A 24145-nucleotide genomic window follows, 5' to 3' on the forward strand; every position below is an offset into this window, starting at 1 on the left:
ATCAAGTCCCGGTAGCATCCTAGTAAATCTTTTCTGCACTCTTTCTAGTTTAATAATATCCTTTCTATAATAGGGTGACCAGAACTGCACACAGTATTCCAAATGTGGCCTTACCAATGTCTTGTACAACTTCAACAAGATGTCCCAACTCCTGTATTCAATGTTCTGACCGATGAACCCAAGCATACCGAATGCCTTCTTCACCACTCTGTCCACCTGTGACTCCACTTTCAAGGAGCTATGAGCATACCCCTAGATCTCTTTGTTCTGTAACTCTCCCCAACGCCCTACCATTAACTGAGTAAGTCCTGCCCTGGTTCAATCTACCAAAATGCATCACCTCGCATTTATCTAAATTAAACTCCATCTGCCATTCGTCAGCCCACTGGCCCAATTGATCAACATCTCATCGCAATTGGAGATAACTTTCTTCACTGTCCACTATGCCACCAAGCTTGGTGTCATCTACAAACTTACTAATCATGCCTCCTATATTCTCATCCAAATCATTAATATAAATGACAAATAACAGTGGACCCAGCACTGATCCCTGAGGCACACCGCTGGTCACAGGCCTCCAGTTTGAAAAACAACCCTCTACAACCATCCTCTGGCTTCTGTCAAGGAGCCAATTTTGTATCCATTTAGATACCTCACCCTGGATCCCGTGAGATTTAACCTTATGCAACAACCTACCATGTGGTACCTTGTCAAAGGCCTTGCTAAAGTCCATGTAGACAACATCAACTGCACTGCCCTCATCTACCTTCTTGGTTACCCCTTCAAAAAACTCAATCAAATTTATGAGACATGATTTTCCATCTGTTCTGTCTGTATTGCGCACAAGAAACAATACTTTTCACTGTATGTTAATCCATGTGACAATAATAAATCAAATCAAATCACTGTGGGAAGGATGCGGGGATATTGTTTCTGGGAGGGCAAAACTCCAGCTGCTCTTAGAGGTTTTGTCTGGCTTAGCCACACATAGGCCGATACCCGCTGAGTGGCTAGTTTCTGCAGCAAGTGTACAAGCTTGATCTGAACTACCTACCAGGATATCCTCCTTGGGGCTACTCTTGTGGAGTCATACGTCACTCAAGGGCTTCCCTTTTAGCTTCTAGAAAGAAGGCCTGGAGTGTTACAGTGGGCACACACTGGTCTCCAGGTGTTCTCCTTTTGGGCTTGGGATGGATTTGTTGTACTTTCATTTGTACCCTATTTTCTGAGTGTCGCCTCTTTTTAACAAGTTCTCCCTTCTTATCTTTCCAAGGGTTTTGTGGATGGTTTGGAAAGGATCTGCCTGAGTTGCCAGGTCTACAGGTGAGGTCAGAGCTGTCTGATGTGACTGCTGCATCCTGGGCTGTGAGGACATTCTGCTCCTGCATTCTGAGGGCGAAGGGTAGGTAGCTTTTAAATTCCTCTAACAATATCAGTTCTTGTAACCCATCATAGGAGCGCTGTATCTTTAAAGAGCTCACTCATCGATTGAATGTAATTTGTTTTTGAACTCTAGGTAGGTCTGCGTGAGTTTCTTATGAGCAGTATGAAGAAGCCGCTCCCTCCTCCACCCACCCCAAGTTACTCAAGTCCATCACTCAATTGGTGGCTGGCAACTTCCGATCTCTGCCCTGTGGTCCTACTCCTGGCTCTCACGCCTTGCTCTCTCCCCACAGTCTGGGCCTCTGGCAGTGACTCCGACATCAAATCATGGCGGCAGCAGGCCCAGCCTTCAGCGTGGGGGCTGGGGCCAAAGTGAAGATGATGTAAAATCAAAAATGGTGACGTGCATTGAAAAGAGATCCTAAATAGTGAACAACGTTATGGCTTTAACGGGGACCTATAGTGAGGACCTAATTGCACTGGAAGCGATACAATGAAGGCTCACTAAATTTGTCCTTGGGATTGTGGTAACTTGAACCCACAGCAAAGATAGTCAAATGTGTTGTCAAAAGAACAATCTTCTTTATATGATAAATTAACAAAGTTTACAAACAGCAATAATGAAGCAACAGTAAGAACTATGAAACCAGGAGCAATTGGTACACGGGTCTTGCAGAGAACACTCTTGCAAACTAAAAGCCTGCACAGGCTCAGAACCCTCAACAGACACCAGTAATACAATTACATAGGAGAAAGGCTTAAGGCATTCTGTACTCAAAATGACACTCTGGAACAGGGATGAAGGGGTTGTCCTTTGATGAAAGGCTGAGTAAATTGGATTTATATTCTTTGGAGTTTAGAACAATGAAAGGCAATCTCATTGAAACCTACAAAATTCTGAAGGGGCTTGACAGGCTAGGTGCTGAGAGATTGTTTCCGCCGGTCAGGCAATGTGCATGGGAGCACATTGTCAGTATAAGGGGCCAATCATTGAGGACTGAGATAAGGCTGCGAAACTTGGCAATTCTCTATGACATAGAATGCATTTAGAACATAGAACATAGAACATAGAACATTACAGCGCAGAACAGGCCCTTCGGCCCACGATGTTGCACCGACCAGTTAAAAAAAAAACTGTGACCCTCCAACCTAAACCAATTTCTTTTCGTCCATGAACCTATCTACGGATCTCTTAAACGCCCCCAAACTAGGCGCATTTACTACTGATGCTGGCAGGGCATTCCAATCCCTCACCACCCTCTGGGTAAAGAACCTACCCCTGACATCGGTTCTATAACTACCCCCCCTCAATTTAAAGCCATGCCCCCTCGTGCTGGATTTCTCCATCAGAGGAAAAAGGCTATCACTATCCACCCTATCTAAACCTCTAATCATCTTATATGTTTCAATAAGATCCCCTCTTAGCCGCCGCCTTTCCAGCGAAAACAATCCCAAATCCCTCAGCCTCTCCTCATAGGATCTCCCCTCCATACCAGGCAACATCCTGGTAAACCTCCTCTGCACCCTCTCCAAAGCCTCCACATCCTTCCTGTAATGTGGGGACCAGAACTGCACACAGTACTCCAAGTGCGGCCGCACCAGAGTTGTGTACAGTTGCAACATAACGCTACGACTCCTAAATTCAATCCCCCTACCAATAAACGCCAAGACACCATATGCCTTCTTAACAACCTTATCTACTTGATTCCCAACTTTCAGGGATCTATGCACACATACACCTAGATCCCTCTGCTCCTCCACACTATTCAAAGTCCTCCCGTTAGCCCTATACTCAACACATCTGTTATTCCTACCAAAGTGAATTACCTCACACTTCTCCGCATTAAACTCCATCCGCCACCTCTCGGCCCAACTTTGCAACCTGTCTAAGTCTTCCTGCAAACTACGACACCCTTCCTCACTGTCTACCACACCACCGACTTTGGTGTCATCAGCAAATTTGCTAATCCACCCAACTATACCCTCATCCAGATCATTAATAAATATTACAAACAGCAGTGGCCCCAAAACAGATCCCTGAGGTACACCACTTGTAACCGCACTCCATGATGAATATTTACTATCAACCACCACCCTCTGTTTCCTATCCGCTAGCCAATTCCTGATCCAATTTCCTAGATCACCCCCAATCCCATACATCTGCATTTTCTGCAGAAGCCTACCATGGTGAACCTTATCAAACGCCTTACTAAAATCCATATATACCACGTCCACTGCCTTGCCCCCATCCACCTCCTTGGTCACTTTCTCAAAAAACTCAATAAGGTTAGTAAGGCACGACCTACCTGCCACAAAACCATGCTGACTATCACCTATCAATTCATTACTCTCCAAATAACTATAAATCCTATCCCTTATAATTTTTTCCAACATCTTGCCGACAACAGAAGTGAGACTCACCGGTCTATAATTCCCGGGGAAGTCTCTGTTCCCCTTCTTAAACAATGGGACAACATTCGCTAACCTCCAATCTTCTGGTACTATACCAGAGGCCAACGACGACCTGAAGATCAGAGCCAGAGGCTCTGCAATCACTTCTCTTGCCTCCCAGAGAATCCTTGGATAAATCCCATCCGGACCAGGGGATTTATCTATTTTCAGACCCTCCAGAATATCCTGCACATCCTCCTTATCAACTGTAATACTGTCTATTCTACTCCCTTGCAACCCAGTGTCCTCCTCAGCTATATTCATGTCCCCTTGCGTGAACACCGAAGAGAAATATTGGTTCAATGCTTCACCAATCTCCTCCGGTTCCACACATAACTTCCCTCTGCCATCTATAACTGGCCCTAAACTTGCCCTAACCAACCTTCTGTTCTTGACATACCTATAGAACGCCTTAGGATTCTCTTTAACCCTATCCGCCAAAGTCTTCTCATGTCCCCTTTTAGCCCTTCTAAGCTCGCTCTTCAACTCCCTCTTAGCCAATCTAAAGCTTTCTAGTGCACTACCCGAGTGCTCACGTCTCATCCGAACATAAGCCTCCTTTTTCTTTTTAACCAACAAAGAAACTTTTTTGGTGCACCACGGTTCCCTAGCCCTACCAATTCCTCCTTGCCTGACAGGGACATACCTATCACAGACTCGCAGTAGCTGCTCCTTGAAAAAACTCCACATGTCGGACGTTCCCAGTCCCTGTAATCTCCTAGTCCAACCTATGTTTCCTAATTCTCTCCTAATAGCCTCATAATTACCCTTCCCCCAGCTAAAACCATTGGCCCGAGGTTCATGCCTATCCCTTTCCATCACTAAGGTGAACGTAACCGAATTGTGGTCACTATCACCAAAATGCACACCAACTTCCAAGTCTAGCACCTGGTCTGGCTCATTTCCCAGCACCAGATCCAATATAGCCTCACCTCTAGTTGGCCTGTCTACATACTGAGTCAAAAAACCTTCCTGCACGCTTTGAACAAAAACTGACCCCTCTAACGAGCTAGAGCTATAACAATTCCAGTCAATATTAGTCAAGTTAAAATCCCCCATAACAATTGCCCTATTACTTTCACTCCTAAGCAGGATTGACTCCGCAATCCTTTCCTCAACCTCTCTAGAACTTTTAGGAGGTCTATAAAAGACTCCCAACAGGGTGACCTCTCCTCTCCTATTTCTAATTTAAGGCTGAGACATACAGAGTTTTTGATCTCTCAGAGAATTAAGGATAAAGGGAGCAAGCAGAGCATGGAATTGAAGCCAAGATTGGCCATCCATTATTGTATTGAATGGCAGAGCGGGCTAAATGGTCTACAACTACTCCTGCTTCTTGTGACAGGTCCCATCACAGTGATGTTAGCCTCAAATTAGCAAGCAATTTTCCATTCTTGCTTCCCGTATGTTGAAAGTGCAGTATTGGAAATGATGTCTCAAATATGTTCTATTTTGGCTTCTGCACCTTGAGCCAAGCAACTGTTAGTTTTTACCTAGGTAGTCAGTATGGCAGACATTGATATGAGGGTGGTATTTCTGCTTTGACTGAAAAAGCTTCAAGGTTGCATCCTGGCCTGTTGCACACCAGGGAGTGATCTGTATCACAGTCAGTGCTGTGTAGCTGCATGTGTTGACAATGTTGTTCAGAAAATCACATCTGGGAGTGATCAGATCCAGCTGGTGCCAATGCCCTGATGTCAGTGTCTCCAGGACACTTTGTGGCATGGTTTGTTCTGAAAGGTGTTAATTGCAAAAACACTCATTGTGGCAGCAAAGCTCAAATAGTGTCTTTTATCTTTCCCAGGCCATGGTGTTCAAGGTAGGAGAGCCATGCCTCAAGGTCCTTGCCCACTCTTGCACCAAAATCCTCCAGTAGGTATAGATGTACAGAATTAGGATTCCTTACAGAATCCTGTGGTAGAGTATGACATTGGAGCATAGATACTAACAAGGTTAAATGGCCATGTTTGAGTTGAGGGATTGATGGAAAGAATATGTTCTGAATGATTTCTGAAGGTGCTATTTATCAAAGTAGTGATTTCTTTACAGCCTACACTGTGCTCACGGGCTCCCTCTGAACTCTTCCTCTGCCAGATGAATGTGTAGCATTTTTCTTTTAATGATGCATTCCTGGCAAGCCTTGTCTCTTGTAGGGAAACTAAGTCCATATTCAGCCTTCAAGCTCTATGTCGATCATAGCCGTCTTGTGCGTGTTTTATCAACAGCTGCAAGTCAGCTGTCAATCCTGTGCATATAATCCTGACATTCCGGCTTGCCAGTTAAAGAGTTGGCATCTTATTTCTTTTTGTTCGTTAGCCTGGTGCAATGGATTTGGTCGACATGTTGAGCAGAGATTCTGACCTCCAAGTACCCATTTAAGCAGAAGGACCATGGTGGGTTAGCACCTCACTAGTAGGTGGGCAGAGCTTTCTGACTTGAGGTGGGCGATGGCTGACCAGTGGGACATGATGGTCTCCCTGGGGCAGCATGGTGGCACAGTGGTTAGCACTGCTGCCTCACAGTGCCAGAGACCCGGGTACGATTCCCAGCTTGGGTCACTGTCTGTGCGGAGTCTGCACGTTCTCCCCATGGCCACATGGGGCTTCCTCCAGCTGCTCCGGTTTCCTCCCATAGTCTGAAAGACATGCTGGTTCGGAGCATTGACCACGCTAAATTCTCCCTCAATATACCCGAACAGACGCCGGAGACTAGGCACCTGTTTGGGTACATCGGGTTAGGGTGGCTAGGGGATTTTCACAGTAACTTTATTGCAGTGTTAATGAACCCTACTTGTGACACTAATAAATAAACTTTAAACTTTCCTTCCCACTATCAAAGACAGCCCATAGCACTCATTCTCTATGCAAATCAAGTTGGGCTTATCATTCATGACTATAGCCTTTTGTGTTGTGTTAACTCTCTGCAGCAAAACTGGAATGTCCTCTCCGACGTGGAAGCCTGGGCAAAATTTATATGGACCCTGGGTCCCCCTTTTGATCATCCCAGTTGCGTTCAAAGAAATGCATAGCACTATGTTTGACACCAGCTTCCTCCAGAAATCATTTAGAACGTGTTCCCTCCAACAATCCCTCAACTCAAACATGGCCACCGCACAGTGGACACATCAAACATTAGGAGCTGGATTTTCTCCCTTTTATCACCCAGCAATATAGTGGTTAAAAAAAACAGTAATTCTTGACCCTGCCCTATCCCTGCCAAACTCAACTTTCTTCTTTTTCTGCTCTAAGGAAGTCGATTGCCTCCCCAAAACTCCAAATAAATAACGATGTTTAGGCAGGGGTCTGCAACCTTGTTGATCTCCATCCTGCCCACCACTGCTAAATCAACTTCAGGGACTACTGGGATGGTGGTGATGTCTATGGGTAGCTAAAAAAGGCCTGCTGAAGCCTCTTTTGGAATAAAAGGCCCCGTAATGGGCATCATCCCTTTACCCTGGCACCAAAATAATATATTTTTGAGGTCTTGGCTCAGTCTGAGACTTAAGACGAAAATTCTTTCTCAAGGCACCTCTATCCCTTTAACTGGATCTCTCCACTTCGAGCGTTGCTGCACCTTCTTCGTTTGACCTTGGCAGGCTCTCTATTTCTGGTGGGGATACTACCAGTAGCCTGTCCTTCAAAAATAACAGCCCTGATTCGGAAAAAATGTGTTAGGATCATGGAGGGCTGAGTGCACATGTCTGATCTTTTGTAGCCAGGAAACTGAACCTGTGGAAAATATAGCAAATATATTTCAAATGCATCAAAGTAGGTAACAAAGCCAGCAAAGGCAAGAAAGAAACAAGTAAAGGTTTCATCAACATGTCATTTGAATTGGGGATAATGTAATTACTGAAGGAGCTATGACTAGGCTGCTGAGCCAAGCGGCACCAGGCCTAACTAGGGAACATGGCTATCATTAATTGTTAGCGAACATGGTTGGTGACCATATATGCAGGCTTATGGGTTTCTACACTAGCCTAAAGGGTATTGTGAATTCAATAGAGAGCTATTTCTGCTAATAATAAAGATAGCAGGTAGAGAGTTATGTGTAGTGGAAGTGTGTGTAGGTAGCCACAACAGTGAAAGGGACAACATTCGCAAAGAAAATTATCTATCAATACGTAAGTAATGTCTTCAAGTCATAAAGCATTAGTACTTACCATTGCAAAAACGAAAATGCCATTGATTATCACGCCTGCAGTCGTCATTGTATCTAATCCAGCACCAACGGCCATGGCCAGGGATGTAGCTGAATATGATGTCAGTAACAGAATGAGCAAGAAGAAGAAGAAATTTGTAAGAATCCTCTGATAACCTGCAGAAAGAAAAAATAGAAATTATTCTTTAGTTGGGTACACAATTAAGCTTACATGTCTTTCTTATTTTGCTTGTTTTCATTTTGTTTTTTATACTCTCGCATCTGTGGTGGGTAAGTTGTTGGAAGGTGTTTTGACAAACAGGATCTACAGGCATTTAGAGACACAAGGACTGATTAGGGACAGTCAGCATGGCTTTGTGAGTGGAAAATCATGTCTCACAAATTTGATTGAGTTTTTTGAAGGGGTAATCAAGAAGGTAGATGAGGTCAGTGCAGTTGATGTTGTCTACATGGACTTTAACAAGGCCTTTGACAAGGTACCGCATGGTAGGTTGTTGCACAAGGTTAAATCTCAACAGGATCCAGGGTGAGGTAGCTAAATGGATACAAAATTAGCTTGATGACAGAAGCCAGAGGATGGTTGTAGAGGGTTGTTTTTCAAACTGGAGGCCTGTGACCAGCGATGTGCCTCAGGGATCAGTGCTGGGTCCACTGTTATTTGTCATTTATATTAATGATTTGGATGAGAATATAGGAGGCATGGTTAGTAAGTCTACAGATGACACCAAGATTGGTGGCATAGTGGACAGTGAAGGTTACCTCAGATTGCAGCGGGATCTTGATCAATTGGGCCAGTGGCAAATGGCAGATGGAGTTTAATTTAGATAAATGCGAGATGATGCACTTTGGCAGGACTTACTCAGTTAATGGTAGGGCGTTGGGGAGAGTTACAGAACAAAGAGATCTAGGGTTACAGGCTCATAGTTCCTTGAAAGTGGAGTTCAGGTGGACAGAGTGGTGAAGAAGGCATTCTGCATGCTTGGTTTCATTGGTCAGAACATTAAATACAGGAGTTGGGACGTCTTGTTGAAGTTGTACAAGACATTGGTAAGGCCACATTTATAGAAAGGATATTATTAAACTAAAAAGAGTGCAGAAAAGATTTACTAGGATGCTACCGGGACTTGATGGTTTGAGTTATAAGGGGAGGCTGGATAGACTCGGACTTTTTTCTCTGGAGCGTAGGTGGCTGAGGGGTGATCTTAGAGAGGTCTATAAAATAATGAGGGGCATAGATCAGCAAATTGTCAATATCTTTTCCCAAAGGTAGGGGAGTCTAAAATTAGAGAGCATAAGTTTAAGGTGAGAGGGAAGAGATACAAAAGGGTCCAGAGGGGCAGTTTTTTCACACAGAGGCTGGTGAGTGTCTTGAACAAGCTGCCAGAGGTAGTAGTAGAGGCAGGTACAATTTTGTCTTTTAAAAAGCATTTAGACAGTTACATGGGTACGATGGTGAAGAAGGGAAAGGGTTAATGTTTTTTGTATTCAATGTATTTTGTACCTAAAGGGTTAATGGATTTTGTACCTAGAATGTATCACAAACATAACCCTTCATTGTGGCTAATCTCCCCAGGTTTATACTGCTCCTGGCATCAATATAAGTTATTTATTCATGGTTTCGTTCTTTAACTTTTATTCTTATGAAGGCAGACAGTCAAATGTAAATGTTGTTTGTAGACATTGCAAGTCTCACCTTTTCTACAAGCTTGTGTGTGATTTGAACAAAGAAAGCAGCTACAAGATGTGGAGTGCGATAACGGCCGTTTGACAGGAAGTCTCCCCACTGGGATCACCGCGGGCCACACAGTCACTTCAAAGGAAAAGCTGCGGGAAGAGCAGGGAACCTAAGACCACATCGTGACTACAGCTGCCAGAAGACTGGTGCTTCGTGACCTGAGAATGCCAGATACACTCTGGTTTATGGTCAGAGGCTGCCAGATGCATCGTGCTTTGTGATCAAAGACTGTTAAATGGACTTTAATTCATGACTGGTCTGGAGTTTGCTTCGTGACTGGTATGAGCCATGATATATAAATATCCGCACTTCTTGTGTTCAGTGAGAGATCTGGTGAACCGCTGTTAAGGTGCCAGGTCTCTCCCAAAAGCTTTTGAGAATAAAGCTCACTGTACTTTGACTTACTAACTATCTCAGAGGTATTATTTACCTACAACAATGGGATTAGAGGGATATGGGCCAAATGCGGGCAATTGGAACTAGCTTCGGGGTTTTAAAAAAAAGGGCGGCATGGATAAGTTGGGCCAAAGAGCCTGTTTCCATGCTGTAAACCTCTATGACTCTGCACAATAAATTTGATTCTTTGAGAAATCAAAGTGAAGGACTAATATGAATAGTGCAGGACATCATCAAGCTGTAAAAGGGATAGAAGTGAGGGAAGTAAATCTGAAAGTAGTGGATAATGGATCTTAATTGTTACATAGGAATTGAGTATTCAGACTTATTGGAATTATTCACTACAGGAAACATTAATAGTAGGACACTTGTTACAGAAGATTCTAATACAAAACTTAATGATCTTGATCTCACTTTGTATGGACTTCTTAGGTAGCCTTGAAGGTTTCCAACACAATAACACCATAGGAACAAAAACTATAGGCCAGATTTTCCTGTCCCAGCACAGGGTCGAATTGCTTTGGGCAGACTTTAAAAATGATGGGAAGGACCCAATTCCAGGATTCTATCACTGTTCCCAATCGGGTTTAATCAGTGTAGGAAAGAGAACAGGTCTCAAACCAACAATCAGCTGTCCTGACACTGCTGATACAATTGCAGAAGTTGACATTTCAGACCTTCTGCAAAGTTAATGGAGTTGGGCTAGTTTTGGAAGGTAATATGTTTCACACTAGCATAAGAGGTATAGTGAACCACTGGGGGACCATGGTTTGGAGTCAGGAACTAGATAAAAGTTAAGTTTAAAAGATATTGACCTCTTCACATCTCCTCTAATGAAACACTGTATCATGTGTTATATATGTTTTTAATGCAGTGAGTGATGTTAGGGCTTATTTTGAAAAGTGACCATTCAATAATGTGGTTGTCACATTGTCACTTCTGACATCTGACAAGATGTCAAGGCAATGAATAGCATGGGGACAAATGAGAAAGTCTTCAGATGCAATTAATCATTAATCATGGGAAAAGTTGTTATTCTGCATGAAACAATAGTGAAATGCAGATTTAATTGTGTGAAACATCTCCATCGTTTCCATGTTTTTCTTGAGTTCAGCTCACCCATCCTTTTGTTTGTTTCAAAGCTTTGGCAGTGGCTGAGCTTTCACTATCTTTGACGTTTAGTTCAGTCATATTTTGGATGTTTCAAAGCCTTGAAGATGGCTAAGCTTTAGGCTATCACCAAAAAGCTTAAACATAGTCAGAGGGGAGGGGTGGTATTGTGACTGGACTAGTAATCCAGAGACCCAGGTTAATGCTCTGGGGTTCAAATCTATCACATAATACGTGGCATTTGAATTCAACACAAAATCTGGAATTAAAAGTCTAATGATGACCATGAAACCATTGTTGATTGTCGTAAAAACCCATCTGGTTCACTAATGTGCTATAGGGAAGTACACCTGCTATCCTTACCTAATCTGGTCTACATGTAACTCCAGACCCACAGCAATGTGGTTGACTCTTAACTGCTGTCTGAAATGGTCTAGCAAGCCACTCAGTTCAAGGGCAATTAGGGATGGGCAATAAATTATGGCCTTGCCAGTGATGCCCACATTCCATAAATGAATAAATAAAAGCTCAATAATGTTTGTTGACGTGGATGTTGAATGAATAATATTTCATTATGAATACTTGGCTGAGTTCCAAACCCAAAAATAGATTCAGCACAGCAGCATTGTATATACTGTTGACCAGTGGAATCTCATCAGAATGCTGGGTTGACCTCCGAACCTACTAATGGTTTCTTCTCCTCAGGAGGGATTATTGACACAGCTATCAAGGGGATTGCAAGCCTGGTTACTCTGACAGATTTATGAGCTGTTAAGAGGATTGTTTTTCGTGAATATCCAAGCAGCGTGTGTCTATTAACAGATTTACGTACGCCTTAAAGACTTGGCAATGTTATTATAAGGTTCGCAGGTTCTGTTTATAGTGGATACTGGATGAGTAGAGGGGGTAGAGGGGAGAATGGGAGGATGAGGAGAGTTTGGTAGTATGAGGGAGCTTTGGAAGGCTACGTGGGAATGTGAGGAAGAAGGCTGTGGAGTCTCACACTCATCTCTAGGACCAATCATTAATTACGGACTAATTGCTTGAGCATTAAGATTCCAGCTAAGTTAAATTCCAGGTATTAGCTGATCAAGTCATCTTTCGAATACACGGACAATGTTATTTTTTCAATTCCCCTCAGTTAGAGAATGAAGATCACACAAGCCAAAATTATGGAGTCATAGTGTCATACAGCGCAGAAAGTCTGCACTGACAATAGCTACCACTAAAGTCGCGGTAATCCCACTTGTCCCATATCCTTGAATGTTATGTTTCAAGTGCACATCCAAATACCTTTTGAAGGTTGTAAGGTTTCCATTCATATATCTGAAACATATGTTTTCTCAGCATTACTGAGGGCAAGAAACTCAGGGAGAAGACCTAAGTGAGGTCCTTCCTGTCTCCCTTTTTTTCCAATCCACTTGATTAGCTTATGCCTTGTTTGCTGACTGAGCTCATTCAGGAACACCCTGCTACAGACAGAGATTAGAATCCAACCCAGCACTACCATCTCCTGAAGAACAATCAACTCAGTTAGTCTACATCTTTAAATTGGAAGCACTGAGACCATTGAATTTAGCCTGAGCCCAGCTGAGTCACCAATCAACAGACTGTATACCCTTTCACCTTTTATTATGGTAATCTGTCCTTCCCCACTCTGTAATGTGTGTGTGAGAGAGAGAGAGCTTTGAGCCTGTTTGCGAAAGTCAGTACATACTTTATTTTACTTAGATTTGTTTAAGCATAATAAAGCTATCTTTCTTTGTTAAATCCAAGAAAACCTGTCCTACTGGTTTGTTTATGATCACAGTATATAAATAGTTAAGTATTCATTGGTTTGACAAGTATATATCTTTCAAACAAAAAACCTGTTGCTGTCAAATGAGGAGAGGACAACGGGGGGAGCCACTCAATCCTCCTCACTCAGCTGCAACAATCACAAGGTTAAAAAGTACTCAGAAAACTAATGAGACTAAATGCTGGCAATTCCTCTGCAACAGGATGGTCTGCATCCTAGGTTTTTAAAAGTAGTGGCTGCAGATGCAGTGCATGCTAGCTTCCAAAATTCCCTAAGTTCTGGAATGGTCCCAGTGGATTGGAAAACCGCAAATGAAATGCCCCTATTCAAAAAAGGAGGGAGGCAGAAAATAGGAAGCAATAGGCCCAATTAGCCAACATCTGTCATGAGAAAGTGCTGGAATCCATGATTAAATAAGTCATTGCAGGGCATTTAGAAAATCATAACATAATCAAACAAGTGAACATGGTTTCATGAAATGAAAATCGTGTTTAAAAAATGTAATAGAGTTCTTTGAGGATCTAACAAGCAAGGTGAATAAAGGGGGACCAGTAGATAAAACAAAGAACAAAGAACAGTACAGCACAGGAAACAGGCCCTTCGGCCCTCCAAGCCTGTGCCGCTCCTTGGTCCAACTAGACCAATCGTTTGTATCCCTCCATTCCCAGGCTGCTCATGTGACTATCCAGGTAAGTCTTAAACGATGTCAGCGTGCCTGCCTCCACCACCCTACTTGGCAGCGCATTCCAGGCCCCCACCACCCTCTGTGTAAAAAACGTCCCTCTGATATCTGAGTTATACTTCGCCCCTCTCACCTTGAGCCCGTGACCCCTCGTGATCGTCACCTCCGACCTGGGAAAAAGCTTCCCACTGTTCACCCTATCTATACCCTTCATAATCTTGTACACCTCTATTAGATCTCCCCTCATTCTCCGTCTTTCCAAGGAGAACAACCCCAGTCTACCCAATCTCTCCTCATAGCTAAAACCCTCCATACCAAGCAACATCCTGGTAAACCTTCTCTGCACTCTCTCTAACGCCTCCACGTCCTTCTGGTAGTGCGGCGACCAGAACTGGACGCAGTACTCCAAATGTGGCCTAACCAGCGTTCTATACAGCTGCATCATCAGACCCAGCTTTTATACTCTATACCCCGTCCTATAAAGGCAAGCATACCATATGCCTTCTTCACCACCTTCTCCACCTGTGTTGCCACCTTCAAGGATTTGTGGACTTGCACACCTAGGTCCCTCTGTGTTTCTATACTCCTGATGACTCTGCCATTTATTGTATAACTCCTCCCTACATTATTTCTTCCAAAATGCATCACTTCGCATTTATCCGGATTAAACTCCATCTGCCACCTCTCCGCCCAATTTTCCAGCCTATCGATATCCTGCTGTATTGCCCGACAAATGCTCTTCGCTATCCGCAAGTCCAGCCATCTTCGTGTCATCCGCAAACTTGCTGATTACACCAGTTACACCTTCTTCCAAATCATTTATATATATCACAAATAGCAGAGGTCCCAGTACAGAGCCCTGCGGAACACCACTGGTCACAGACCTCCAGCCGGAAAAAGACCCTTCGACCACTACCCTCTGTCTCCTATGGCCAAGCCAGTTCTCCACCCATCTAGCCACTTCTCCTTGTATCGCATGAGCCTTAACCTTCTTAACCAACCTGCCATGTGGGACTTTGTCAAATGCCTTACTGAAATCCATATAGACGACATCCACGGCCCTTCCTTCATGTAGTATATTTGGATTTCCAAAAGACATTCAATAAAAAACAGGGTTGAGTGTGGTGGAAATAATCTTTTGAGGTGTGTCTATTTCAATGCCAGGAGTATTGTGGGGAAGGCAGATGAGCTGAAGGCGTGGATAGACACATGGAAATATAACATTATAGCCATTAGTGAAACTTGGCTACAGGAGGGGCAGGACTGGCAGCTCAATGTTCCAGGGTTCCAATGTTTCAGGCGGGATAGAGGCAGAGGGATAAAAGGTTGGGGGGGGGGGGGGTGGCGGCATTGTTGGTCAGGGAAAATGTTACAGCGGTACTCAGGCAGGATAGATTAGGGAGCTTGTCTACAGAGGCCCTATGGGTGGAGCTGCGAAACAGGAAAGGTATGACCACATTAATGGGGTTGTATTATAGACCACCCAATAGTCGGCGAGAATTGGAGGAGCAAATCAGCAGAGAGATAGCTGACAACTGCAAGAAACACAAAGTTGTGATAGTAGGGGATTTTAATTTTCCACATATAGATTGGGACTCGCATACTGTTAAAGGTTTAGACGGGGTAGAGTTTGTAAAATGTGTTCAGGAGAATTTTCTACATCAGTATATAGAGGTGCCAACTCGAGAGGATGCAATATTGGATCTCCTATTGGGAAATGAGTTAGGGCAGGTGATGGATGTGAGTGTGAGGGAACACTTTGGATCCAGTGATCATAATGCCATTAGTTTCAACCTGATCATGGATAAGGATAGATCTGGTCCTGAATTGGAAAAAGGCCAAATTTGATGAAATGAGAAGGGATCTGGGAAGTGTGGATTGGCACAGGCTGTTCTCTGATAAGGATGTAAATGGAAAGTGGGAGGCCTTCAAAGGAGAAATTTTGAGAGTGCAGAGTTTGTATGTTCCTGTCAGGATTAAGGCAAAGTAAATAAGAATAAGGAACCTTGGTTCTCGAGGGAGATTGTAACACTGATTAAGAGGAAGAGAGAGTTGTATGAAATGTACAGGCAGCAAGGAGCAGATCAGATGCTCGAGGAGTATAAAAAGTGCAAGAAGCTACTTAAGAGGGAAATCAGGAGGGCTAAAAGAAGACATGAGGTTGCTTTGGCAGACAGAGTGAAGGAAAATCCAAAGAGCTTCTATAGGTATGTTAGGAGCAAAAGGATAGTGAGGGATAAAATTGATCCTCTTGAAGACCAGAGTGGTAGACTGTGTATGGAACCAAAAGAGATGGGGGAGATACTAAATGGTTTTTTTGCATCCGTATTTACTGAGGAACGGGCATGGAGTCTACGGAAATAGGGCAAACTGCTAGGGAGGTCATGGAACCTTTACAGATTAAAGGGGAGGAGGTGCTCGCTGTCTTGAGGCAAATCAGAGTGGATAAATCCCCAGGACTGGACAGGGTATTCCCACGGACCTTGAGAGAAGCTAGTGTTGAACTTGCAGGGGCCCTGGCAGACATATTTAAAATGTCAGTATTCACGGGGGAGGTGCCGGATGATTGGAGGGTGGCTCATGTTGTTCCGTTGTTTAAAAAAGGTTCCAAAAGAAATCCGGGAAATTATAGGCCAGTAAGTTTGACGTCGGTGGTGGGCAAGTTATTGGAAGATGTGATAAGGGATAGGATCTACAAATATTTGGATAGACAGGGACTTATTAGGGAGAGTTAACATGGCTTTGTGCGTGGTAGGTCATGTTTGACCAATATATTAGAGTTTTTCGAGGAGGTTACCAGGAAAGTGGATGAAGGGAAGACGGTGGATGTTGTCTACCTGGATTTCAGCAAGGCCTTTGACAAGGTCCCTCATGGGAGGTTAGTTAGGAAGGTTTAGTCGCTAGGTATAAATGGGGAGGTAGTAAATTGGATTAGACACTGGCTCAATGGAAGAACTGATGTGGAGATGCCGGCGTTGGACTGGGGTGAACACAGTAAGAGTTTTAACAACACCAGGTTAAAGTCCAACAGGTTTATTTGGTAGCAAATACCATTAGCTTTCGGAGCGCTGCTCCTTCATCAGATGGAGTGGAAATGTGCTCTCAAACAGTGCACAGAGACACAAAATCAAGTTACAGAATACTGATTAGAATGCGAATCCCTACAACCAACCAGATCTTAAAGATACAGACAATGTGGGTGGGGGGAGCACTAAGCGCAGGTTAAAGAGATGTGTATTGTCTCCAGACAGGACAGCCTGCAAGTCCAGGAGGCAAGCTGTGGGGGTTACTGATAATGTGACATAAATCCAACATCCCGGTTTAGGCCGTCCTCATGTATGCGGAACTTGGCTATCAGTTTCTGCTCAGCGACTCTGCGCTGTCGTGTGTCGTGAAGGCCGCCTTGGCGAACGCTTACCTGAAGATCAGAAGCTGAATGCCTGTGACAATGGAAGAAGCCAGAGAGTGGTTGTGGAGGATTGCTTCTCTGAGTGGAGGCCTGTGACTAGTGGTGTGCCGCAGGGATCGGTGTTGGGTCCATTGTTGTTTGTCATCTATATCAATGATCTGGATGATAATGTGGTAAATTGGATCAGCAAATTTGCTGACGATACAAAGATTGGAGGTGTTGTGGACAGTGAGGAAGGTTTTCAAGCTTGCAGAGGGATTTGGACCAGCTAGAAAAATGGGCTGAAAAATGGCAAATGGAATTTAACGCAGACAAGTGTGAGATATTGCACTTTGGAAGGACAAACCAAAGAAGAACATACAGGGTAAATGGTAGGACTCTGAAGAGTGCAGTTGAACAGAAGGATCTGGGAATACAGGTACAGAATTCCCTAAAAGTGATGTCACAGGTGGATAGGGTCGTAAAGCGTGCCTTTGGTACATTGGCCTTTATAAATCGGAGTATCGAGTATAAAAGTTGGAGTGTTGTGGTAAGGTTATATAAGGCATTGGTGAGGCCGAATTTAGAGTATTGTGTACAGTTTTGGTCACCTAGTTACAGGAAGGATGTAAATAAGGTTGAAAGAGTGCAGAGAAGGTTCACAAGGATGTTGCCGGAACTTGAGAAGATGAGTTACAGAGAGAGATTGAATAGGTTGAGACTTTATTCCCTGGAGCGTAGAAGAATGAGGGGAGATTTGATAGAGGTGGACAAGATTTTGATGGGTATAGATAGAGTGAATGCAAGCAGGCTTTTTCCACTGAGGCTAGGGGAGAAAAAAAACCAGAGGACATGGGTTAAGGGTGAAAGGAGAAAAGTTTAAAGGGAATATTAGGGGGGGGCTTCTTCACGCAGAGAGTGGTGGGAGTGTGGAATGAGCTGCCGGATAAAGTGGTAAATGCGGGGTCACTTTTAACATTTAAGAAAAACTTGGACGGGTTCATAGAATCATAGAAACCCTACAGTGCAGAAGGAGGCCATTCGGCCCATGGATGAGAGGGGTGTGGAGGGGAGAGAGCGGGTAAATGGAGTTGAAATCAACCATGATCGAATGGTGTAGTGGACTCGATGGGCCGAATGGCCTTACTTCCGCTCCTATGTCTTATGGTCTTATGGATATGGTCCAAGTGCAGGTCAGTGGGACGAGGCAAAAAACGGTTCGGCACAGACAAGAAGGGCCAAAAGGCCTGTTTCTGAGCTGTAATTTTCTATGGTTCTAAAACCATATTAGGCTCCTAAACAAGATAAGAATTTATTGTGTCGGGGTGATACATATATATTTTAGCATGGATAGACAAATGGCTAACTAACACAAACGGGAGCTGGGATTAATTATCTTCCAGTTAGCAAACTATAACTAAGGGGGCTGCCATAGGGATTCGTACCAGGGCTTCAAATATGTCCTCTTCCTTTAGGTACCTAAGCTCTTTGGGGAAGCTAGCTGCAGTCCGTTAGGCATGAGCGCTGAACTCCCAAACACTGTGTACAAGTGTACACAGTATTTGGGATATTTGTCACCTCCTCCCACCCCACCCACAAACATCACCCCCTACCTCATCCACGGACCTTCCCCCCACGATCACCATACCGCCCCACAGACCGCCCCCCACAGTTATTCACCACCCACCCCCCCCCACACAGAACCCCGCCCTACCCGATCACTGGCCTTCTGATCCCCATCCCTTCCCGATCGCGGGCCTCCTAATCACTGGCCCCAATCAGCGGCCTCGACCCCCAATCAGCGGCCACACCACCAGTCCCCACTTCCTGTGCAGAGTTCCCCCTTCTCTCCCCTCCCCCTCCCGTGGGCAGTGTCAGGGTGCTAGGCTGGCATTGACCACCCATGCCCCTGACTACCCGGGACGAGGGGGCTCAATGGCTTCCAGTCCCACTGGCGAGATCATCATGTCTAGTCCCCATTGATGGGGACCATCCGTGATCCTTGCTGTGAGGGCCTCCACCAGTGAGGTCGGAGAGCTAAGTAACCCCAAACTATTGCATCCCGAGCTCACTAATCACATTTAAATAAGCATATTAATATATAAATCAGCCTCACGCACTTCCCGGGAGGATCGCGAACAGCCCGGTGCCAGGCGTGATTGGCGTTTTTATCCTCCCGCTCAAATTTCCTGCCCCACCACGTGGCATAATGGCACAGTGGTTAGCACTGCTGCCTCACAGCTCCACGACCTGGGTTCGATTCCCGGCTTGGGTCACTGTCTGTGTGGAGTCTGCATGTTCTCCCCGTGTCTGCGTGGGTTTCCTCCAGGAGTTCCGGTTTCCTCCCACACTCCAAAGATGTGCAGGTCAGGTTGATTGGCCACACTAAATTGCCCCTTAGTGTCAGGGGGAATAGCACGGTAAATACGTGGGGTTACGGGGACAGGGTGGGATTGTTGTCGATGCAGGCTTGATGGGCTGAATGGACTGCTCCTGCACTGTAAGCATTCTATCATATGCTAATCGGTCAGCACAGCGAAGTGGAAAGATCATGCCCATGAACCTCCAATGGATTGGTCCTTGATTATGTTTGATAAGCTACTGCAGTGATTCACTATTGCCTTTTGCAGTATGGCTGACCAAAAATTCTCCTGCTCTTTTCTCCTGTCATCAGACATATTGGAAGGATCGCAGTGGAAGGGTAGCAGTGTAGCAGTGGAAGGGTGCGTTTCTGAATGGCGGGCTGTGACAAGTGGCGTTCCTCAGGGATCAGTGCTGGGACCTTTGCTGTTTGTAATATATATAAACGATTTGGAGGAAAATGTAACTGGTTTGATTAGTAAGTTTGCAGACGACACAAAGGTTGTTGGATTTGCGGATAGCGATGAGGACCATCAGAGGATACAGCAGGATATAGATCAGTTGGAGACTTGGGCGGAGAGATGGCAGGTGGAGTTTAATCCCGACAATTGTGAGGTAATGCATTTTGGAAGGTCTAATACAGATAGGAAATATACAGTAAATGGCAGAACCCTTAACAGTATTGATAGACAAAGGGATCTGGGTGTACAGGTACACAGGTCACTGAAAGTGGCAATGCAGGTGGAGAAGGTAGTCAAAAAGTCATACGGCATGCTTGCCTTCATCGGCCGGGGCATTGAGTTTAAAAATTGGCAAGTCATGTTGCAGCTTTATAGAACCTTAGTTAGGCCGCACTTGGAATATAGTGTTCAATTCTGGTCACCACACTACCAGAAGGATGTAGAGGCTTTGGAGAGGGTACAGAAAAGATTTACCAGATGTTGCCTGGTATGGAGGGCATTAGCTATGAGGAGAGGTTGGAGAAACTTGGTTTGTTCTCACTGGAATGACGGAGGTTGAGGGGCGACCTGATAGAAGTCTACAAGATTATGAAAGGCATGGACAGAGTGGATAGTCAGAAGCTTTTTCCCAGGGTGGAAGAGTCAATTACAAGGGGGCCAGGTTTAAGGTGCGAGGGGCAAGGTTTAAAGGAGATGTACGAGGCAGATTTTTTACACAGAGAGTGGTGGATGCCTGGAACTCGTTGCTGAGGTAGTGGAAGCGGATACGGTAGTGACTTTTAAGGGGCGTCTTGGCAAATACATGAATAGGATGGGAATAGAGGGATATGGTCCCCGGAAGGGTAGGGGATTTTAGTTCAGGCGGGCAGCATGGTTGATGCAGGCTTGGAGGGCTGAAGGGCCTGTTCCTGTGCTGTAATTTTCTTTGTTCTTTGATTTCGAGGCTGATAATCAATCTGTTTGGCCAGGTTATGAATACACTTTCCATGGCTACCAGGTTCTAGAGTGGGACTTGAGTACACCACAAGACCACTACACCACAAGACCTCTATAGCTCAACTATTTACAATCTATGGGGGCGATTTTGAGCCCGCATTCTCTGGACCTGATTTTACCATTTTCATTCTGAGTGCTGAATCTGGGCGCAATTCAGATCCGACTTGGAAATCTGCTTTCAGGCACCCTCATACACACTCAGCCTGAAAAAGAAATCGCGGGTCTGAATCCCGCTGTGGACGGGGCTTAGCACGCCCGAAACGATCAGAGCTCTGAACCGTGCATGCGCAGTTAGAAAAAAATATGAAAATGCGCGCCCGTGTCAGATCACTCCCAAGCCATAGAAAGCGGAGAAAGCGGCCGGGGAGCGAAAAGCAGGAGCAATGGCCCCCACAGATATCACTGTCCTCCTTATCCACGCCCCCCCCTCCACTACCCAGACTGATCTCGACCCCCTGCCCCCTTCCCCCTCACTGATCGCCCGCAGAATGGCAGCGGATCCCCCTGCCTTCCCCTCCCCTCCCACGGAGAATGATCTGGCCTCACGTCCCCCACCCCCAGAGAATGATCTGGCCTCACTCACCCCCCCTTCCCCGAGAATGATCTCGCCTCACTCCCCCCCCCCATACCCCACCCTCCCACCCCCAGAGGTACATCTGACCCACCTCCTCCTCCCTCCCCACACCCTCAAAAGAGAATGATCTGGCCCGCCTCCCTCTCCTCCCCCAACCAGACAACAATCTGCCCTCCACCCCCCCCCCCCCCCCCGCCAACCAGACAACGATCGGGCCTGCCTTCTCCCTCCCCCCCCATCAGAGAATGATCTGGCCTGCCTCCCCCCCCCCCCCCCCCCCCCCCCCCGCTCCACCAGAGAATGATGCGGGGTGAGGGAGGAGAAGGCAGGCCAGATCATTGAATAGTTGGCTAAGGTAGATAGGGAGAAAAATCTTTATGGTGGGAAAATTGAGGAACAGTGGAGGACTTTCAAAGCGATCTTTCACAGTGCTCAGCAAAAGTATATACCAGTGATAAGGAAGGACAGTAGAAAAAGAGATAATCAGCCATGGATATCTAAGGAAATAAAGGAGGGTGTCAAATTGAAAGAAAATGCATACAAAGTGGCAAAGATTAGTGGGAACCTAGAGGATTGGGAAATCTTTAAAGGTCAGCAGAAAGCCATGAAAAAAGCTATAAAGAAAAGTAAGATGGATTATGAGAGTAAACTAGCTCAGAATATAAAAACAGATAGCAAAATTTTCTACAAATATATAAAACGAAAAAGAGTGGCAAAAGTAAACATTGGTCCTTTAGAGGATGAGAAGGGGGATGTAATAACTGGAAATGAGAAAATGGCTGAGGCATCGAACAGGTATTTTGTGTCGGTCTTCACAGTGGAAGACACAAATAACATGCCAAAAATTGATGACAGGAAGGCTATGGCAGGTGAGAACCTAGAAACAATAATTATCAGGAAAGAGGTAGTGTTGGGCAAGTTAATGGGGCTAAAGGTAGACAAGTCTCCTGGCCCTGATGGAATGCATCCCAGGGTACTAAAAGAGATGGCGGAGAAATACCAAATGCACTAGTGGTAATTTACCAAAATTCGCTGGACTCTGGGGTGGTTCCCGCAGATTGGAAAAGAGCAAATGCGATGCCACTGTTTAAAAAAGGAGGTAGATAAAAGACGGGTAACTATAGGCCGGTTAGCTTAACTTCTGTAGTAGGGAAAATGCTTGAATCTATCATCAAGGAAGAAATAGCGAGACATCTGGATATAAATTGTCCCATTGGTAAGACGCAGCATGGGTTCATGAAGGGCAGGTCATGTTTGACTAATTTGGTGCAATTCTTCGAGAACATTACATGTGCAGTGGACAATGGGGAACCTGTGGATGTGGTGTATCTGGATTTCCATTTGACAAGGTGCCGCATCAAAGACTGCTACATAAGATAAAGGTGCACAGTGTTACGGGTAATGTATTAGCATGGATAGAGGATTGGTTAACTAACAGAAAGCAAAGACTGGGGGTAAATGGGTGTTTTTCTGGTTGGCGATCAGTGACTAGTGGTGTGCCTCAGGGATCAGTGTTGGGACCGCAATTGTTTACGATTTACATCGATGGTTTGGAGTTGAGGACCAAGTGCAGTGTGTCAAAATTCGCAGATGACACTAAGATGGGTGGAAGAGCAAAGTGTGCAGAGGACGCTGAAAGTCTGCAAAGGGATATAGATAATCTAAGTGAGTGGGCGAGGGTCTGGCAGATGGAGTACAATGTTGGTAAATGTGAGGTTATCTATTTTGGTAGGAATAACAGCAAAATGGACTATTATTCAAATGGTAAAAAATTGCAGCATGCTGCTGTGCAGAGGGACCTGGGTGTCCTTGTGCAGGAATCTCAAGGAGTTGGTTTGCAGGTGCAGCAGGTAATTAAGAAGGCAAATGGAATATTGTCCTTCATTGCTAGAGGGATGGAGTTTAAAAACAGCGAGTTTATGTTGCAGCTGTATAAGGTGCTGGTGAGGCCACACCTGGAGTACTGTGTACAGTTTTGGTCTCCTTACTTGAGAAAGGATATACTGGCACTGGAGGGAGTGCAGAGGAGATTCACTAGGTTGATTCCGGAGTTGAGAGGGTTGGCTTATGAGGAGAGACTGAGTAGACTGGGGCTATACTCATTGGAATTCAGAAGAATGAGGGAAGATCTTATAGAAACATATAAGGTTATGAAGGGAATAGATAAGATAGAAGCAGGGAAGTTGTTTCCTCTGGCAAGTGAAACTAGAACCAGGGCGCATAGCCTCAAAATAAGGGGAAGCAGATTTAGGACTGAGTTGAGGAGGAACTTCTTCACACAAAGGGTTGTGAATCTGTGGTATTCCCTGTTCAGTGAAGCAGTTGAGGCTACCTCATTGAATGTTTTTAAGGTAAGGATAGATAAATTTTCGAACAGTAAAGGAATTAAGGGTTATGGTGAGCGGGTGGGTAAGTGGAGCTGAGTCCACAAAAAGATCAGCCATGATCTTATTGAATGGCGGAGCAGGCTCGAGAGGCCAGATGGCCTACTCCTGCTCCTAGTTCTTATGTTCTTATGATCTGACCTGCCTCCCCCTCCCCCCCCCACCACCGATCTGAGTCAGAGAGTTGTTGGAAGCCCTGAACTTACCTCTTCAGCAGCTGGAGCGCCCAAAACAGACTTTTATTCAGCATGTCCATTTCAGCGTG

General features: G+C 45.0%; 1 protein-coding gene across 1 annotated transcript in view; it reads right to left on the minus strand.

Annotated features, from left to right (window-relative positions):
* The window catches only part of LOC144500834 (broad substrate specificity ATP-binding cassette transporter ABCG2-like), a 107739-nt gene that overhangs the window by 17760 nt on the left and 65834 nt on the right, over positions 1-24145 (minus strand). The window contains exon 11 of the mRNA XM_078224311.1: positions 7997-8151. Within this exon, the coding sequence (XP_078080437.1) occupies positions 7997-8151 (155 nt within the window). The remainder of the gene's footprint in view (positions 1-7996; positions 8152-24145) is intronic.

Source organism: Mustelus asterias, chromosome 11, assembly GCF_964213995.1.
Source record: "Mustelus asterias chromosome 11, sMusAst1.hap1.1, whole genome shotgun sequence".
Classification (NCBI taxonomy): domain Eukaryota; kingdom Metazoa; phylum Chordata; class Chondrichthyes; order Carcharhiniformes; family Triakidae; genus Mustelus; species Mustelus asterias.